Source organism: Schistocerca serialis, chromosome 3 (assembly GCF_023864345.2).
Source record: "Schistocerca serialis cubense isolate TAMUIC-IGC-003099 chromosome 3, iqSchSeri2.2, whole genome shotgun sequence".
Taxonomy (NCBI): Eukaryota; Metazoa; Arthropoda; class Insecta; order Orthoptera; family Acrididae; genus Schistocerca; species Schistocerca serialis.
The window spans coordinates 842,296,032-842,308,952 of NC_064640.1; the positions used below are offsets into that span (position 1 = coordinate 842,296,032).

The 12,921-nt window shown below is 40.9% G+C and overlaps 1 protein-coding gene across 1 annotated transcript in view; it reads right to left on the reverse strand.

Annotated features, from left to right (window-relative positions):
• LOC126471256 (ankyrin-3-like) overlaps positions 1-5,481 on the reverse strand; it is a 636,759-nt gene extending 631,278 nt beyond the window's left edge. Inside the window, exon 1 of the mRNA XM_050099375.1 lies at positions 5,317-5,481. Within this exon, the coding sequence (XP_049955332.1) occupies positions 5,317-5,343 (27 nt within the window). The 5' untranslated portion in view covers positions 5,344-5,481. The remainder of the gene's footprint in view (positions 1-5,316) is intronic.
• Positions 5,482-12,921: the final 7,440 nt, after the last annotated feature.

Sequence of the window (12,921 nt, forward strand, 5' to 3'; positions counted from 1 at the left end):
TCGTGGCGCCCTCCATCGGCAATGCTGGAATTCAATATGGTATTGGCCCACCATTAGCCTTGATGACAGCTTCCACTCTTGCAGGCATACGTTCAATCAGGTGCTGGAAGGTTTCTTGGGGAATGGCAGCCCATTCTTCACGGAGTGCTGCACTGAGGAGAGGTATCGATGTAGGTCGGTGAGGCCTGGCACGAAGTCGGCTTTCCAAAACATCCCAAAGGTGTTCTATAGGATTCAGGTCAGGACTCTATGAAGCCCAGTCCATTACAAGGATGTTATTGGCGTGTAACTACTCCACGACAGGCCATGTATTATGAACAGCTGCTCGATCGTGTTGAAAGATGCAATCGCCATCCCCGAATTGCTCAACAGTGGGAAGCAAGAAGGTGCTTAAAACTTCAATGTAGGCCTGTTCTGTGATAGTGTCACGCAAAACAACGAGGGGTGCAAGCCCCCACCATGAAAAACACGACCACGCCATAACATCACCGCCTCCAAATTTTACTGTTGGCACTACACACACTGGCAGACGACGTTCACCAGGCATTCGCCATACCCACACGCCATCGGATCGCCACATTGTGTACCGTGATTCGTCACTCCACACAACGTTTTTCCACTGTTCAGTAGTCCAATGTTTACACTCCTTACAGCAAGCGTGGCCTCGTTTGGCATTTACCGGCGTGATGCGTGGCTTATGAGCAGCCGCTCGACCATGAAATCCAAGTTTTCTCACCTCCCGCCTAACTGTCATAGTACTTGCAGTGGATCCTGATGCAGTTTGCAATTCCTGTGTGTTGGTCTCGACAGATGTCTGCCTATTACACATTACGACCCTCTTCAACTGTCGGCGGTCTCTGTCACTCAACAGACGGGGTCGGATTGTACTCTTTTGTGCTGTACATGTCCCTTCACGTTTCCACTTCACTATCACATCGGAAACAGTGGATGTTTAGAAGCGTGGAAATCACGCGTACAGACGTATGACACGAGTGACGCCTAATCACCTGACCACGTTCGAAGTCCATGAGGTCCGCGGATCGCCCCATTCTGCTCTCTCACGATGTCTAATGACTACTGAGATCGCTGATATGGAGTACCTAGCAGTACGTGGCAGCACATTGCACCTAATATGAGAAACGTATGTTTTTGGGGGTGTCCGGATACTTTTGATCAGAAAGTGTATTTTGGATCCGGCTGTTAGATTCTAAATGCATACTTTAATAAGATACGGCCGAGGGCCACGGGCGGCACGAATACATAACTCGGGTTGCAGTTTGACGAGCACTGCTATAGAAGAAGCAAAAAATGGTAGTCACATTGATGCAGTATATCTCTACTATCGAAAAACATTTGATTTAGTATCACACCAATACTTATTAACTAAAACAAGACAATAGGGTATATAAAACGAAACTGACGAATGAAATAAGAATTTGGGGTGAGGGACGACGCAGCATGTGATCTTGGACAGACGGTCGTCGACAGGTATGGAGGAAATTTCACGCGTGGCCGTGGAAACTCTGTTCGATCTTCATGTTGTATATTAATTACCTGCATACAATTGTGAAGGTAACCTCAGACTTTTGCAGATTATGCAGTTATCTATAGTGAAACACAACCTGTGAAAACTGCACAAATGTTTAGCCACATCTCGACTGAATTTCAAAGTGGTGCGAAGTTGGCGAGCATTACCAGTGTAGGTGAAGGGGGGAGAGGGGGGAGGGTGAGTGGAGGCTGTACCACAAAATTCGTTACTTCTTGTCGAATCATATTAACAACACACTTTAACATGCTTTTTAAGGAGGTACCGATGTGCACGCAGGGTCCACGGCCCAAAACCTAAAAATAGTTTCTAGCACACACTTAGCAATATCAATGCACTTTAAATAACGTGTACTACCGAATTTACGACCGCAACAAAAAAATTTAAGAAATGCAACATACTTTTGAAAGAGATATTGGTGTGTAAGTAAGGCCCTGAACCTGGAAATACTGAATGCAACATTCATTGTGGAAAGTGACATCTATTGTGACTTAAAAGTTTTGGGCTAGTTTTCACAACACGCAAGAACGTTGTGTCCCATGATTACAATACCAATCAGTGACAACTGGAGTCAGTCAGTTCGTACAAGTACCTGGTTTTAAAAATATACAGGTATATGAAATGGAACGACACATAAACTAAGATGCGGATGAAGGTGAATCATTGGTAGGATACTTGAGAATGTAGTCACGCTACATAGGGAGTTTCGATACAAACCAGTTGTGCAGTTCATCCTAGAATATTGCTCTAGTGTGTGAGATCCATATCAGAGAGGTCTAACAGGGGGTACTGAACGTACGCCAAGGGGCAGAACGAACCGTTAGTGTGAGCCACGAGAAAAGCTGAAAGTGTCAACTTACAGGCGCTTCAAGATAGACGCCAAACATTACGCGAAAGCCTACAAACAAAGTTTCAAGAAACAGTATTACTTAAGGAATCTAGGAATACACTGCGACATCCTACGTATAGACCATGAAGACAAGATTAGGCTACTTAATACGCTATTGCTATTGCTCTCGCGCTCCATGCAAAAATGGAAGCAAAAAAGCCTAGAACATGTTACATAGCAAATGCGCTCTGCCATAGTGCTTTTTGTAGTACATAGATTTACAAATAGTGACCAAACCTAGGAAACGAATCGTAAAATAAATTCTTTTTCTTGACACTAACAACTAATCAAGATTCGTGACAGACTGTAGGTAATGGAAGTCTCTTTTTAAAATCCATTTTAATAAATAATAAAGGGAGTAGTGCAAGCAAAGCCATATGTCGATACTTGCCATTCAAAGTGAATATTTCGAATTGCGTCACAAAATTTTTATTCCTTACAGAATTCTCGCTAACATCTAGTCTTCCACGTTACTGAACCATATATTTTACATTACCGAGTAAGGCATGAAATAGACACCATAAGTCCTGTATTTATTTGGTTGTGAAGCTTTACAAGAGAAGTTATAATGATTTAATGGTCTGGAAATGATTTTGGCGCTGTCGAGCAGTCTAGGTGGATGTGTACCTTTACAGAATACTGCCGAAATACCGCCGTAAACCTTTTGTGTGGTAATTCCACGTAAGGCTCTTATCGAGCTGCAAGAAGCGACCGGCCTGCGGATTCCCAGCAAAAGCCATTAAAACAATGCGATAAATCCAGTAATATGGTCACACGTTAAGTTCTGTATGCAAACAGTGTAGTGCGAGTGGCATTAAAGTTGGAAAGTCTTTGCTAAAGATTAACCTTTGAGTACCACGTTCGAGGAATAGCTTCTGCTGCAAATTTTTTATTGCCGTCCGATACGACTTTCGCGATAGTTCTGACTTTATTTTCTGCTTTCAGTTTCAACGTAACGTTATCGGAATACAAATAATTTTTTATAACTGTTTACTACGTTCATTTCGCAACTGAGACACCGTGTGTTTACTTAAATGAAAATTAATTTCTGATCGTTAAACGAAAAATATTATATCTATATTCACATTAATAACATAAACAGATTTACTTTGTATTTACTGTTGAAGTACGCTTATGGATATTAATCGTTTGAGATACAGTAAGTTTTACCACTTCTCAAAATTTAGTTCTTGGGTCACGGCACTTTACCGAATCAGTTTTGTCAAACCTGAAAGTTTTAGAATCTTGCCCCCTTTTGGTAATATTTTTCTGGACGCCCATATGCACGGATGTTCAAATGATTAAAAATTTGCATATTTTCCACTTCCATGCATAACGCTGCTTTGGCATAGTTTCACTAACGAATGGAAATGTCAAGCGAACATCAACTTGCTTTAAAATTTTCGTGATATTTGGTCTGCACTTTTCAGTGCTAAGTTTTCGGTGCCTGACTCCTTGAATGTGGCTGTTATGGGAAAGAATACGAACTGATGTGTCCAGGTGTTTAGAGCATGCTATAGGTAGATTGTAATCGCTTTGTTTACAGATCGCCCAAGCCTGGTCGACCCTGTTGCCTCTTACAAAAATATCGTGCGCGCCCGTTTCTGCATGTAATCGATGGGCGCTTGACGAGGCTTCATGAGCTGCCATCTAGCTGTGTTACGCTGAAGATCTCGGGACTATTCACAGCACGATCGTTGATAATTCGCTCACCAGAAGGCGCTACGATAGCTAGCCGGCAATTTTTTTTGGCGCAAATATACAAATTACGATGAACAATAATGGTAAATATTTTGATCTAGAGGAAGTATCAGCAAACGGAATGATTTTGATGGACAATGAAATTTTTTTCTACAGTACTGCTACCAAAAAAAGCTTTCTTTACACTAAAAAGTTTTCATAATGTCCTTCGCGTTCTACTGTCAGCCAAAATACAAACGCCGACATACTCCTGTTACAAAAATCTAGAGCATAAAATCCTGCGTATCTTACACACCGCAAGTGTATTCATTTAAACATATATAGTAATTAAAATAACTGAATTACTGATCCGTCGGTTCGAAATCGTCGTACTCAGTTGAAAATATGCCACATTTTCAATAACAAAGAGATCGTAACAGCTAATTTGTTATCAAATCAGGAAAGGAACAGCTAGCTTGACGGCAATGCACCAAAGACAACGTGACTGCTTAAGGTTAGATACATTGTACTTGGTGCATATCTTAACTTAGTTGTCATTCTCAAGAATCTCACATGAAATAAGCTTACTGTTCAGGGTATAGGGTAGTCTAGAAGCTCATGAATATTTGGCCGGCGTATAATGATTCGAGTTCTGTTTACTTATACGTTTCTTAAATTAGAATTACGGTTCAACATAACACAAAAATTACTATTTTAGTAAACGTTTTTGTTAGAAAAATAACAAGGGAACAAAACTAACATCGAGAATTATATTGTTTTACTGGTTTTTAGTACCGTGCCCTACAGATATGTCAATTTGTCAATGGTAAAACCATTGCTCAGATTTAACGGCAGCTCGTAAGATAAGCATCAGTGTCGTTATTTAAGTATGCAGCTCTGCACTTTTCACAAAGGCTTCCTGAATGTTAGCATTGCGAAATAATCGGATATTAAAAAGCAGTTCTAATGTTGGCTGCTCAAAGTTATAAGCGTACTTTTGCAAGCAAAATATAAGTTAACTGTTATGCACACAAAACAAAATAAACAAACAAGTTCCAGTGTTTCAAACCTTCATTATGGTCCGAGACACTAGCAAATCACGTGGAACTGGACACGTTACGAGAAAAGCGAAAACTACAGCAGGAGTAAGTGATTCCAAAGAAGCACCACAGGAGAAAATAAGCAGTAGACCGGTACTTACGATGTTGGGGCTCAGCGTGTCACTCATGTTGGCGCTGTGAGACTGGCAGCTCACAACTCTGAAATTTCAGAGCCGTTTTTCTTCCGGCCGGAATCTAGAGTGTCTTTATTCGTCATGGTTGTCACTGCTCCTGAGTAACATGCATAACTGCACGACACTGAACACGGTATCTGAAAATGAAGCAAAGAAAACGAAACTCTTTTAAAAGATCTTTACGTCTAACTTCAAAATATGCAGCCTAGATGTTAGCTAAAATATGTTGAACTACGCTGAAAATGCCGTAGAATCACTCATGATATTGCTGAATACAAAAACGCCGAAATCTATAATTTATAAAAAAATATTGTGAAGGTCAGAAAATATTTTCGCGGCTGCCGTGAGGTTAACAATGAAATATATTTTAGAATTTCGGACTTAACATGTAACAACTATAAACGAGTAACTGAAACAGAGGTAAGCGCCTAGCAGTAAATGGTGAACGCTACTTTACCGAAAACGACTCTGCAATGCAGAGCCCCTGCCGCGGGTGCTGGCTTTATAAGGCGCAGCCACGCCCTCCAGCTATTTCATTGGTTGGACGTACTCCCCTCCCGGCGCCACTGCGGGATCAATTCACCTTGGAACAAGGTCACCGTTCCAAGGGACGAACCGCTCTTTTTATTGTTGTTATTTTGTCAACTGCATCATTTCAGCGACGTGCCAAAAGAGTGCACCATCTTTTAACTTAGTCATCCTGGCGCACCCCTCGCGTCGTATCTGCCGCTTACTATGATCGCAGTTGAACGGGCTTAATGATTTTGACGCTTCATTCTGAGAAATAATTTTCTCCGTGCAGTCTCTTCAGAAGATAGAATTTGAAGTTGTTTAATCGCACTAATTCGTAGTGCTAACGTTAATGGTACCGGAAAAAATTCTTCCTTTTTACGAAATGAACTATGCTCTTCTGCTTTTTAGTCTACGCCCTTACATACGACCGCCAAATCAGAAATTGTCTCTCTTTTAGATAAAAAGGCAACGCATTTATTTTACATAAACGACACTGACTTACATTTTTCTTTCCACGGTGAAACGTGAAAATAAACATTTACGTCTCTGCTAAGGAAGCTACGGTTACTAGTGATGTGGCCGAAGAGATGAGGTTTTATTATTTTTTCTTTTTTTTTACGGGTTGGACACACTGAAAACGAAACTTGTTAACTTGTTATTAAGAGGGGCACCTCATCAAATAATACTTGATCTAGTTATGCTAGTGCAACTGCAGAAGCTGAAAAATTTATTTTTGTAGCCGAATTAAGTAATAAAAATTCTGTTTGAGGTTCCGCGGAACATGATGCAGCTCTCTAAATGTACTTAAATGCACCCAACGTTCCACAATGCGTATAACAGCAGAAGTCGTAAAACGAATTTAGAACGGCTTTACAGACACAGATTATTGACAACGATACACAGTAATTAAGCGTTATCCGATTAGCCGAGCATATAAAATAGGAATCCTTCTAACAATCCTGCCAAGACAAGTTAAACTTGGGTTCTGGAATTATTCTTCTTGTTTCTGGAATTAAGAAAAAAATTACGCATCATTTTATAGTTAGCACAGTCATTCGCAGGAATAATATTGCATTTTGCCGCCATAGATGGTAGCATATTGTACACTAGTTACAAAATCTATACACTAGTAACAATAATTCAGTTTTTGTAACACACAGGAGAACGTAGGCAGTTACAGTCGAATATACCGGACGATACTGATTCCGTTCTTATATATATATGAGAAAAGGTGCGAGAGAACCTTTTTCTCGACGTTGTGAAGAGTTCAGAAACAACTGAAGCATTACCTCCTAATACTCTATTTGGTCGCTGAGAACGGCCCACACTGATTCCTATATGGAATATTCAGTTTCAAATCGGACAAAAATGTTAAAATTGACATTATATTTTTTTAAAAATAATTAAAAATTTTTGAATGTGTCAGTTACTGTAAAAGAAAACAACTTTCATAAAGTACCTCTTAAATATATACTTGTTCTCGAGTTAAAATTCGGTAAAGTTTGCGTTCTTTTCAGAACGTAAAAATTTGTCTTCCATGTAACTCAAGAATCTTATAGCAGATTTCAGTGAACTACGATTCATTTTGAACCTGAATGAAGTTGTTGATGGAAGTCTATAATATAAGAATAATTAATACAATTTTTAAATACCTTTTATTCATGTATTAAGCATAACCACAATTTTCGTTAACTTACATAGGCTTGAAACACTTTTTATTACACAGTGATTTCCATTTTAAGTTCTATGGAGCCCCTTGTCTGAAACGAGGATAAAATAATTTCATAATAAATATTTGAGCTCACACTGTACTTAGGTTGCGACGGACTTCCGTGAAACATACGTAGCAGGCGATCGACAGCGGCCTCGTCTTTGTCACGGGTGTTGCCACTGTTTCTGTCTACCTCTTATTTTTTCAACAGCTCTCTATTGAAGATACCATAAGAATTTAACTAATATTTTTTAAAAATATAATGCTGAACAATATGGCATAATTTCTGTTGCATTTAAAATTGTGTTTGTTCAGAAAAAACACGAAACACGATTAAAGTTACATTTAAGTAGAAACAAGACCCCGGGAGTAGACAACATTCCATTAGAGCTACTGAAAGCCTTGGGAGAGCCAGGCCTAATAAAACTCTACCATCTAGTGAGCAACATGTATGAGACAGGCGATATACCATCAGACTTCAAGAAGAATATAATAATTCCAATCCCAAAGAAAGCAGGCGTTGCAGATGTGAAAATTACCGAACTATCAGTTTAATAAGCCACGGCTGCAAAATACTAACATGAATTCTTTACAGACAAATGGAAAATCTGGTAGAAGCCGACCTCGGGGAAGATCAGTTTGGATTCCGTAGAAACACGTGAGGCAATACTGACCCTACGATTTATCTTAGAAAATAGATTAAGGGAAGGCAAACCTACGTTTCTATCGTTTGTAGACTTACAGAAAGCTTTTGACAATGTTGACGGGAATACTCTCTTTCAAATTCTGAAGGTGGCAGGAGTATAATACAGGGAGCGAAAGGCTATTTACAATTTGTACAGAAACCAGATGGCAGTTATAAGAGTCGAGGGGCATGAAAGGGAAGCAGTGGTTGTCTAAACTATTTATCGTCCACGTTTCACTTCCATAAGTGGCTACACTCTATACAAATACTTTCAGAAACGACTTCCTGACACTTAAATCTATACTCAATGTTAACAAATTTCTCATCTTCAGCATTCTTCTGTAGCACCACATTTCGAAAGCTTCTTTTCTCTTCTTGTCTAAACTATTTATCGTCCACGTTTCACTTCCATAAGTGGCTACACTGTATACAAATACTTTCAGAAACGACTTCCTGACACTTAAATCTATACTCAATGTTAACAAAAACAAGATCAGTTTGGATTCCGTAGAAACACGTGAGGCAATACTGACCCTACGATTTATCTTAGAAAATAGATTAAGGGAAGGCAAACCTACGTTTCTATCGTTTGTAGACTTACAGAAAGCTTTTGACAATGTTGACGGGAATACTCTCTTTCAAATTCTGAAGGTGGCAGGAGTATAATACAGGGAGCGAAAGGCTATCCCCGATGTTATTCAATCTGTATACTGAGCAAGCAGTAAAGGAAACAAAACAAAAATTCGGAGTAGGAATTAAAATCCATGGAGACGAAATAAAAACTTTGAGGTTCCCGATGACATTGTAGTTCTGTCAGAGGCAGCAAAGGACCTGGAAGAGCAGTTGAACGGAATGGACAGTATCTTGAAAGGAGGATATAAGATTAACATCAACAAAAGCAAAACGAGGATAATGGAATTAGTCGAATTAAATCGGGTGATGCTGTGGGAATTAGATAAGGGAATGAGACGCTTAAAGTAGTAAATTAGCTTTGCTATTTGGGGAGCAAAATAACTGATGATGGTCGAAGTAGAGAGGATATAAAATGTAGACTGGCAATGGCAAGGAAAGCGTTTCTGAAGATGAGAAATTTGTTAACATTGAGTATAGATTTAAGTGTCAGGAAGTCGTTTCTGAAAGTATTTGTATAGAGTGTAGCCACTTATGGAAGTGAAACGTGGACGATAAATAGTTTAGACAAGAAGAGAAAAGAAGCTTTCGAAATGTGGTGCTACAGAAGAATGCTGAAGATTAAATGGGTAGATCACGTAACTAATGCGGAGGTATTGAATAGAATTGGAGAGAACAGAAATTTGTGGCACAACTTGACTAGAAGAAGGGATCGGTTGGTAGGGCATATTCTGAGGCATCAAGGAATCACCAATTTGGTATTGGAGGGCAGCGTGGAGGGTAAAAGCCGTAGAGGGAGACCAAGATATAAATACACCAAACAGATTCAGAAGGATGTAGGTTGCAGTAGGTACCGGGAGATGAAGAAGCTTGCACAGGAGAGAGTAGCATGGAGAGCTGCATCAAACCAGTCTCAGGACTGAAGACCACAACAACACAAATCTAAGTTCTATAAGTGGTGCTCGTATACCATCTCAAACTCCACAACATTATCTTCTTTTCGAATTTAATTTGAGAATTTTACTTTTAATAGTTTCTGATTATGAGTCTCAGAATCGAGTGATTTTATTAAAGTCCGGTAACTATGAGCCTTTAAAAACCAGGAAGCACTTACTTATAACAGCTGCGAGTTTATAAAAAATATCAACATCTACTTTAGGTGACAGAACATTGAATCCGCACAAGAAATGCAAAGTTTTCTGCTGTCTGAAGTGAAAATGAACAGTCAACTGGCATGAATTTTATGGGATAACTGGGGAGTATTTTCCATCCATCGTCGCTGGAATAGCTGCATTTAGTCTTTCAAGCGAAAACATGTCTCCTGCGATTCAATTCCGGTGAGCATGCAGGGTGTGACCTTCAGTATCACAAATGTTCCACCGGTTGTGTGGGGCTGCATTGTACGGCAGAACAGTGTGTCTGTTCCCCTTAAGGTAGTAAAATAAAATTTGGAAAGCTGCGTACACATGTAAGTCTGCTGTGTGCCTCAGCCAGCAGCTGGCCTGGAATACCGTTCTCTGCTCTGTCCGATAGTTCGAATCCAGATCTATAGGTGTGAAATTATAGTCAGGAGCATTCGATACCCCACGCTGAGGCAAATCAACTTCTAATTCCATAACATCGGATACGTGAGAGATTAGATCACCATCAGTGGAGATCAGTATCGAAAAATGACGAATCATAGATTCCCAATACTTCAATGAAACGAATCTCCAGCATGCTGATGGTGAAATAGAACTGCAAATTTCTCTTTATTGAAATAAATGGTTGGATTCTGTTGTAAGTTGCATTAAGCAGTAGCCTTTATTTATTGGTTCGGACACTGTGTCCATTCGCAGACCATCCGTCTTCGTATGCGATTGGAATACATTCAAGTAAGCATGTTTGGGGCAGCCACGAACGACAACCCAAAAGGCAATGAAGACAGTTTAACATAAAATGGGGAACCTACAGTGTCTGTTAAACTATCTGCACGGATTGTCTGCCGCGGCTGTTCCAAACATGCATACTTAACTGTATTTCAACCACTTATGGTTTGAGAATGGACACAATGTCCGAAACTAGTCACCAGCAATAAATAAAGGATACTGCTAAATGCAACTTACGACGGAATTTCAACTAAAAAATGGTTCAAATGGCTCTGAGCACTATGGGACTTAACTTCTGAGGTCATCAGTCCCCTAGAACTTAGAACTACTTAAACCTAACTAACCTAAGGACATCACACACATCCATGCCCGAGTCAGGATTCGAACCTGCGACCGTAGCGGTCGCGCGGTTCGAGACAGTAGCGCCTAGAACCGCTCGGCCACTCCGGCCGGCTGAATTTCAACTATTTATTTCAAATAAATGTACTGTAAACGGAATCTTGGCTGCCCGAAATGTAATAGTCTCGCTTGGATGTAAGAGAATATTTTAGCTCATTCTATAGTCTGTTGACCTCTTTATTTATCATTTTCCAAATGATCCGGCGGACAGGGTGGGCAGCAATAGGGGGTTGTTTGCTGATGATGCCGCGGTGGACGCGAAGGGAGCGAAGTTGAGTGACTGTACGAGGATACAAGATGATTTAGGTGGAATTTCTAGTTGGTGCAATGAATGGTAGCTAGCTCTAAATGTAGAAAAATGTAAATTAATGCGGCTGAGTAGGAAAAGCAAACACGTAGTGTTCCGATACAGCGTTAGTAGTATCTTGCTTGATACACTCATGTTGTTTAAGTATCTTTGCGCAACGTTGCAAAGTAGTATGAAGTGGAAAGAGAATGTGACGACTGTGGTAGGGAGGGTGAATGACCGACTTCGGATTATTGGGAGAATTTAGAGGAAGTATGGTTCATCTGTAAAGGAGGCCGCATATAGGAGGCTAGTGCGACCTATTCTTGAGTGCTGCTCTAGTATTTGAGATCCGTACCAGATCGGAGTAAAGGAAGACATCGTATCAGTTTGGAGGCGGGCGGCTAGATTTGTTACCGGTAGGTTCGAACAACACGCAAGTACACTACAGGCCATTAAAATTGCTACACCAAGAAGAAATGCAGATGATAAACGGGTATTCATTGGACAAATATATTATACTAGAACATTTTCACGGAATTTGAGTGCATACATCCTGAGATATCAGTACCCAGAACAACCACCTCTGGCCGTAATAACGGCCTTGATACGCCTGGGCATTGAGTCAAACAGAGCATGGATGGCGTGTACAGGTACAGCCGCCCATGCAGCTTCAACACGATACCACAGGTCATCAAGAGTAGTGACTGGCGTATTGTGACGAGCCAGTTGCTCGGCCACCATTGACCAGACGTTTTCAATTGGTGAGAGATCTGGAGAATGTGCTCGCCAGGGCAGCAGTCGAACATTTCCTGTATCCAGAAAGGCCCGTATAGGACCTGCAACATGCGGTCGTGCTGAAATGTAGGGTATCGCAGGGATAGAGCCACGGGTCGTAACACATCTGAAATGTAAAGTCCTCTGTTCAAAGTGCCGTCTATGCGAACAATAGGTGACCGAGACGTGTAACCAATGGCACCCCATACCATCACGCCGGGTGATACGCCAGTATGGCGATGACGAATACACGCTTCCAATGAGCGTTCACCGCGATGACGCGCTCCTGTCTGTGATGCAGCGTCAAGGGTAACCGCAGCCACAGTCTCCGAGCTGATAGTCCATGCTGCTGCAAACGTCGTCAAACTGTTCGTGCAGCTGGTGGTTGTCTTGCAAACGTCCCCATCTGTTGACTTAGAAATTGAGACGTGGCTGCACGATCCGTTACAGCCATGCGGATAAGATGCCTGTCATCTCGACTGCCTGTGATATGAGGCCGTTGGGATCCAGTACGGCGTTCCGTATTTCTCTCCTGAACCCAGCGGTTCCATATTCTGCTAACAGTCATTGGATCTAGACCAACGCGAGCAGCAATGTCGCGATACGATAAATCTCAATCGCGATAGGCTACAATCCGACCTTTATCAAAGTCGGAAACATGATGGTACGCATTTCTCCTCCTTACACGAGGCATCACAACAAC